At 56.9% G+C, this 7,200-nt stretch overlaps 1 protein-coding gene across 1 annotated transcript; it reads right to left on the bottom strand.

Annotated features, from left to right (window-relative positions):
- Nucleotides 1-283: 283 nt before the first annotated feature.
- On the bottom strand, nt 284-5,698 carry DOK2 (docking protein 2). The gene is made up of 5 exons (XM_022562922.2): nt 5,564-5,698; nt 4,272-4,553; nt 3,960-4,038; nt 2,885-3,069; nt 284-2,398 (listed from the first exon to the last, which is right to left on the bottom strand). The coding sequence occupies exons 1-5, from the start codon at nt 5,624-5,626 to the stop codon at nt 1,772-1,774; spliced, it is 1,236 nt and encodes a 411-aa protein (XP_022418630.1). The 5' UTR covers nt 5,627-5,698; the 3' UTR covers nt 284-1,771.
- Between the last annotated feature and the right edge of the window lie 1,502 nt (nt 5,699-7,200).

The raw sequence follows: 7,200 nt of genomic DNA, 5'->3' as shown, positions 1-7,200 counted from the left end.
CAGGCCCTATCTCTACAATGGCATTTGAATCCCCAGTCTTTCTGCATTTCCCCTCCCAATTAAGCTCACTCTGCCCCCAGACCATTTTCCAAGGGTTGTCGGGGTTATTGACCTAACACACAGCTCTACGCGACGCCCTGCTCAAAAGCCTTGTCAATAAGATTGGCCATGTGTTGATAATTCTTGAAGCTAACTGATGGAGTCATGGGGATTTATTACATTACTCCTTCTGCTTTTGTGTATGTTTGAAATTTTCCATAATAAAAAAGTTAAAAAAAAAAAAGACTTTGTCATTCCTCCTTCCCCTTTAATTAGGTACAAATTCCTCCACATCACGGTTAGGATCTGCCTTCCCAACTAGATTGTCCCATGTCCCCTCCATTCTTAATGTAGAAGTCTTTCCTGAGTGTATACGTACCTCCCCCTACACCTCCATTCACGTTCTTCTACCTGGGATGCTCTTTTCACATTGCTTCCCACCCTTGAAGGTCCACCTTAAATGCCACCTTCGATATGAAAACTTTCTTGGTCCCCCAACAAACAGCTATGTCCCTTGATCCCCAAGGCCTTGATTCACATCTTGTGGCACTTATGTCCACCTTTTGTGATAGACATGTGTGCCCCCATCTCAGCCTCCTCTAGACTGTAAGCATCATGAGGCCAGGGCAGGCCTTACACGCAGTGCCCCATAATATTGGCTGAGTTGGCCTGTAGCAGAAACATACTGACATCCCTTTCCATGGGAGCGGGTTTTGATGAGAGGAGACAGCACAGAGCCTGCCTGTGGGGAAATGGGATACAAGGGCCAATGGGGAAGTTCAGAGCAGGAAGGGTTCTCAGTGCCTACATGGAGGAACCCCCTCAGTTTACAGGCGAAGAGGGCAAGTCTCAGGAAGGCAAGGGATTGAGTGGGAGTAGTTCCATTTCTAACGCTGAAGAGGCTCAACTCTTGCCTATCTTCCAGTCCAGGTTTACTCTCACACACACACACAGCTTCCCCGCTATTTTTCTGGTGTTGACCCTACCCCAGCAAAGGGTTAGAGATGCTTGAAGATCTTTCCTGGGGCACCCTGACTTGCACAGACTTCTACCTCTGTGGGTAGATGATGCTTGGGTTGGAGCTTAGGCCCAGAGAGGACTTTGCTGCTGGGAGAGGAGGTGTCAGTGGTGGCTGGTTGAAGCATTCACCCCCAGCAGGGCTGTGCCTGTCCCATCCCCCCCCCATACACTCATGCCGCACAGAAATATTTCAGAAATGTTTATGCCACAGAGAAGTCCAAAACCTGCAGGAAGCTGCAGCCATCCTCCAGGCTGCCCGGAGCCACGGATGTCCCCTGAAGGGGACACCAGCAGACAGGTGGCCTGCACAAGCCAAGGAGCCAGGGCGACTTGCTGACATCCTTTTGTCCTCTGCCCTAAATCTGGAGGTTCCATTTAGGCCGGTGGGGGGCGGGGGGAAGAGGAAGTGGAAAAGGGGTAGGAGAAGTGTGGATCTCTTCAGGGTACTCTTCCTGCTTTGGGATGGTGACTCACCCAGCTGGCCCTGGGAGGGACAACTCCTCAGGCCAGACTAAGGCGGCCAAGACTAGGGTTGTGGAAGGAGCAGAGGGAGGTTCCTGGGATGCGGTGGCCAGGAGGAGTCGCAGCAGAAGCTAGAAGGGGAGGCCCACCTGCCCCCCCGCCTTCTCACCAGGCTCTAAGCCCGGCCCAGCGTGCACAGGACCACTTCAGCCCTGGCAGCTGATGGAGTCCGCATCTCCTCCACCCTCCATCACTTTGGGCCTTTCTTAAGTACCATGATATTGTCATACTCAGTCCCCTGTGGCCAGCCAGAGGCAGCAAAGTCCTGTCCCGCTGGGTAGACATGCTGGAGGCCGCTGGGGTCCCTGTCAGCTGCGGCTTGCCCCCTCCAGGCCTCACCCCGGAGCTCCTGTGGGCTGTCATACAGGGACAGGGCGGCCACCCCCTCAGGCTCATCGTATATGTGGTCGTGTCGGGAGGGCGGGTGCTCCTCGATGCTCTCGTACAGAGGGTCGGCCGGGGCCTGGGGAGGGACGGCCAGGATGCCCCTCAAGCTCTTCCCCAGGTTCTGTGCCACTGCATCGAAGGGCACCGCGTACTCCCCCTCTGGGCCCCGCTGCAGCCGGGGGGCAGGAACCCGGACGGTGGGCGATAGTGGTGGGAGTGAGTCGTGGGGTCGGGAGTAGGGACTCTCCGGCCGGGGCAGCACCGCAGGGTTGGGGACTGGCTGGGTTGGGGGCCCAGGAGGGGAGGCGTTCTTCTGGGCAGAGATGGCCTCTTCCAAGGCCAGGAAGATCTCATTGCCTTGCCGGGTTTCAAACTCAAAGTTGCCCTCCCCTGAGATGCAGCGCCGGCCTGCCTCAAAGGAAAAGGTTGCCTGGGTGGAGAAGAAAGCCGATGACTCGCAGGCCACTGGGCGGGGCCGCTTGCTACTCCTGGATCCAGCTCCCAACCACAAGCCTGTCACCCCAACCTCTCCCCAAGCTGCTTCCCCTTCCCTCCCGCCATGCTTTTGCTTACAAGCAAAGCCCTCTCTCATCTTTTCTCCTTCTTCCTCCCATCCATCGAGTATGAAGCTCGATGCACAGTTCATCCTCCACCACGCCAGCCACTCTCCACCCTCCCACCTCTCCCCACCTCTTCCTCTCCTTTCCTTCTCCCCCACCTCGACCACCATTTCTCCCTGCCGTGGTTCTCTCCTCCAGCCCCTGGGCTGCGCTTTCTCTTCTGCCGGCCTTTATCTCGTTGTTTCTTCCTCCTCCATTCTCTCTTCCTTTGAGGGCCCCTTCGCCCTCTGCCTGACGCTCTCTTTTCTCTCACAGCTCATCCTTCCTCTCACCTGCCCGCGGCAGCCCCCGCTCACCTTGTCCCGCCCAAAGCGCCGCAGGAACCTGTAGGGCCATTCATACAGCTGGGTGCCCAACTGAGGGCCGCCCCACAGCTCCAGGGCACTCTCCCCGGCCCGGAGGGTGTAGGATCCCCAGAGCCGGCACCTCTCACTGGCTTCTGTGGGTCTCACGGTCACAGCAAACTCCTTGCAGGGGGCCCCTGGAGAGAAGAGGGTAAACAAGGAGGCAGTTCATGGGAAGCAGCCGACCTGTCTCAACTCTGCCCTGCTTTACATAGCATGCCGGGTCTCCAGAAAAAGTATTATCCACGGCCCCATGACCCTGCAGCCTGCATCCTGAATGCTGAGCTGCCCCGCGCCAGGTCAGACTCCCTAAAATGCCAGGAACATCCAGCCCTCCCTCAGGAGGCATCATGCCCTAGCCACTTGCACCCCGACCCTGTACCCACATCCTTCCTGCCCCTCTCACCAGAGCCACAGCCTTGTCTCCATCTCATCTCATCTCTCTCCCCAAGCCAGCTGCCTCCCCAGTCCCGACTGTCACAGCTGACCCTGCCCTCCCAGCTCTCAGCCTACCCAGCCCCTGCCCATGCCATCAGGTGCCCTCCGAGAGGTGGAGCCTGGATGTCCCCCCCACCCCACGTCCACCTGCTCTCCCCACGCGCCCACCCCGAGGGCTAGACAGATAGCAGGAGGGGCCTTGCCTAGTCAGCAAAAAGCTCCCTTGCCGCAGGACAGCTCAAATCCACAGAAAGAAAACCATTCTTTCCACAGACAATCGCTCGGGTGCCAACAAGGGAGAGTTCAAGAGCCCCACCTTCACCTGGACCCCTCAGCCGGGCCCTTTCCCACCAGCAGGGCCTGCACAAGAGGGAGTGGGCCAAGGGTGCAGGGCTGACATTTCAGGCAGGCCAGCCTCCCCGACCTTGGGCTGTGCCGGAAGCAGCGATGCGGAGAGACTGATAAGGGGGCTGGCCGGGGCCGGGGGCAACCACAAGGCAGGAAGACTGAGCCGGCAGCCGGCCAGCCCTCACCTCCTCCCCACCACGCCCTGGAGAGAGCACCCGGGGAGCAAAGGCAGGGCCCTCACCTGTGGTCGCACTGCTGTACAATTCATTCTCCTCCATGCGGGGCAGGCCGCCCTTCCCCTTCAGCTCCTTCCTCTGGCCCTGGCGGGGAAGGCCCAAGACTCACCACCATCGCCAATCCCAAGCCCCACCACCGGCCACCGCAAGCTTTCTTTCAAAACACACTCAGCCTACTGCCCTGTCTTTATTCTGAACTGGGATCCCTCACCCCCACCAAGGAACCACCTCCAGCATCCTGACCTTGGCTCTCACGACATCTGCCCACGGCAAGCATCCAGTGCCCCGTGCCCTTTCTACAGCCCTGGGCGACTCACGGGGAAGGCCAGGAGGCAGATGGCCTGTATCCAGTCACCCCGCTCTGCAGTGGGGGCCGCCAGTGCGTACAGGCGCTCCGTAGTCTCCAGGAAGAAGGTGCTGGTATCCCGGGGGCTGCTGGCCTCCCCTCCGGCCTCAGCCACCCGCAGGCAGTCACTGAGGCGGATGACCCTCCGGGGGGCCTCTCCCCGGCGAGGCTTCTCCGGGCCCTCCTGGAGCTCCAGCCGGGCCAGGGCGCAGCCCGACCCTCCGTACAGCGCCGCCCCGAACCGGCGCCATTTCTGCCCCCAGATGCGTAGCAGGTGGGGAGATGGAGAGATGGTGCCCAGCGGGGAGAGAAGGACCCGGGGGAGACAGAGGTGAAGATCGGGGGAGACCCAAGGAGGCAGAGAGCCTAACAGAGGCCTTAGGAGTTAGAAAGCATTGGAGATGCACCCCAAGCAACCCAATAAGAGGCCTACAGTGACAGCAGAGAGGAAGCCAATGGCAAGAAAGGCACAGGAGTGAGCCCCATGGAGGCGACTGCAGGGCAGCCGGGCAGGCCCAACCCAGGGGATCCAAGTCAAGAGGCAGAAAACCTGCGAGTCCCGGAGCCCAGAGGGCTGAGGAGGGCAGCCCAAGGGCCCAGACTGGGGAGCATGCTTCTCATTCTCTGTGAGGCCCCATAGAAGGCCCTGTCCCCCGGAACCTCAGCTGACCCTCCTGAACCTTCCTGCCTCATCCTCTGACAAGTTAGGCCATGAAAGAGACAGAGAGAGGAACCCCGGGGTGTGTCCGCTGAGGGAAGGAAGACGTCCTCATTCAAGGATGCCAAAGAAGGAAAAGGAGTTTGGGCACAATGGGGCCCTGGCTCCCAGAGACCCCATTTCAAGTCTAATAGCAGCCAAACGTACCCCACTGGGGCAGGAAAGGAGGAAGGAACCTCCACGGCAACCCTGAAGTATCCCCTCCATTGTGCCTTCCATTCCTCCCCAAGGTGTCCCGGTGAGAAGATGTCACCACAGAACAAGAAAGGCAAGAAAAGCAGAGTCAGAGCCCTCTTTTTCCCCCCTCCTCCCGGGGCAACGGCTGTCAGCAAAGAGCTCAGTTTGGAGCCAGCTCGCAGAGGCAAGAGCTGCTAAGGAAAGAGCCCTCCCAAGCTTGTACTCTGGGCCCAATGTGGTAGATGGCACAGTCTCCACCATTCCATAAGGGTTTTGGAACATTCCGGGGCCTCCTCTCCTCCCCGGGGAAGTCTCTAGCAGCCCCCCAGCCCCTCGGCTCAGCCCCAGCCCAGCCGTGCTCTTCCTACCTTCCCAAAAGTCTGCTGCTGCTGGAGGTACAGGAAGCCCTGCTTCACCGCCACGTCCTCCATCTTCCCACCATCCTGGGCCCCTGAGCTTCAGTTCTCTGCTTCCACTCCCGCCCTCTTTCTCTCCTCTCTGCCCTATGTTCCCCCTTCTCTCAAGTTCATTTCCTCTCTGCCTAGAGTTCTGCATTATTCTCGTCTGCTCGATGACGACAGGCTGATAAGCCCTGTGGTTTCTTGCTCTGTGTGTATGTGTGTGTGTGTTTTCTTTTTGATGAGTGAGTTTCACACTCAAGCCTCCTGCATTTTCAGTGAGTAAGAGAGAATTTCCAAAAAGCCAAACTCCAGCGCTTTGGTGAGCAGCAACTCAGGTACAGAGATCCAGAAATGGAATTAGACAGTAAAACCAGTAGCCAAAGGCCCCCCATGCTCAAGCTGGATGCTTAGCGTTACGGAGCTAGGAGAGAACTTAGAAATCAATCAGCCCAAGTCTGTCATTTAAAAATGAGGAGACAGGCTCAGGAAGGTCTGAGGGATGGGTTCAAGGCTACCAAACCAGAACCCAGGTCTCTCAACTCAGTAGGAGCTGAGCCACACTCACACACACTGGACACATGAGCCTCACCCCTTTCACACACTCCACTGCAACAGTTTCAGTCTGTGGGGAGCACTCCCTGTCCCCCACAATGACACACGCCTACACCACCTCCTTGAGCTTCTAGAAACATGAACATTCCCACACTGAAACATGCTATGCCCCCTGAGCACATCTCAACTGTCGGAGTTCACCTTCTTTCGAACCTTTGAGAGCTTTATAAAGACACTGGAGTTCCACCTGAAGGTTAGCTTTTTAAGTTACAGTAGCAATTCTTATATATTTTTTTTAAAAAGCCTTACAATTATCAAAAGTGCTTCACAGTTACCAAAGGTTCCAGGCACACACTGTCTCCAGGCACCCTATCTAACCCTGAAAGAAGGAAGAGCAAGTATGAAGACACACCTGTTTGCAACCCTCCTGAGGTCACAGGGGCAGAGAAGGAAGTACCGGAGCAACTGATCTTTAATTCAACAGTCTTTTTATTGCTGACCCCTAAGTGGGATCCAGACTCCATGCAAGAAGATACATTGCTTTGGGGAAATCGAAGCTCCCCAGAGAATATTTAACTTAGATCCAGATGGTTTAGAGAAGCAATCTGAAAGAGGCATGGTGCAGAAATGTTGGGGGAACCAGAGAACTAGACCAGCACTCTTGGGGTAACCCCACAATGGGTGCTTATGTAACTGAGCCATTTCCTCTCCCACAGGGGTTCGGCTGCCTTAGGAAGGAGAGCAGAACAGTGCACCGCTCAGACCTTCTGCTGCACATGCCATGTGCTTTACCAAAACAGCTCTGAAAGATAAATGTTATGAGTTCTGGAAGGAGAGGACTGAGTCACGTAAAGCTCACGGCACTCAGCCCAGCTGCCTGGATTTGAACAGGTGAATCCACAGACCAAGGGGGAACCAAGCATGTCGGTGCAGGAAAAGCTCCTTGGGAAGTGGTTAGGAGTATGGAAATGGGTGGCCTATTCCATTTCTCTAGTCCCCTAGGGGAGGCAACACTACCTGGGGGCTGCATGGTGTGTGGTGAGCTCAGCGTC

This window comes from Delphinapterus leucas, chromosome 6 (assembly GCF_059928025.1).
Source record: "Delphinapterus leucas isolate spDelLeu-1000000601 "Yukka" chromosome 6, BTC_Dleu_Yukka2, whole genome shotgun sequence".
NCBI classification, from domain to species: Eukaryota; Metazoa; Chordata; class Mammalia; order Artiodactyla; family Monodontidae; genus Delphinapterus; species Delphinapterus leucas.
The sequence above is the reverse complement of the archived record's forward strand: the minus strand, read 5'-3'. Positions and strand labels throughout refer to the sequence as shown.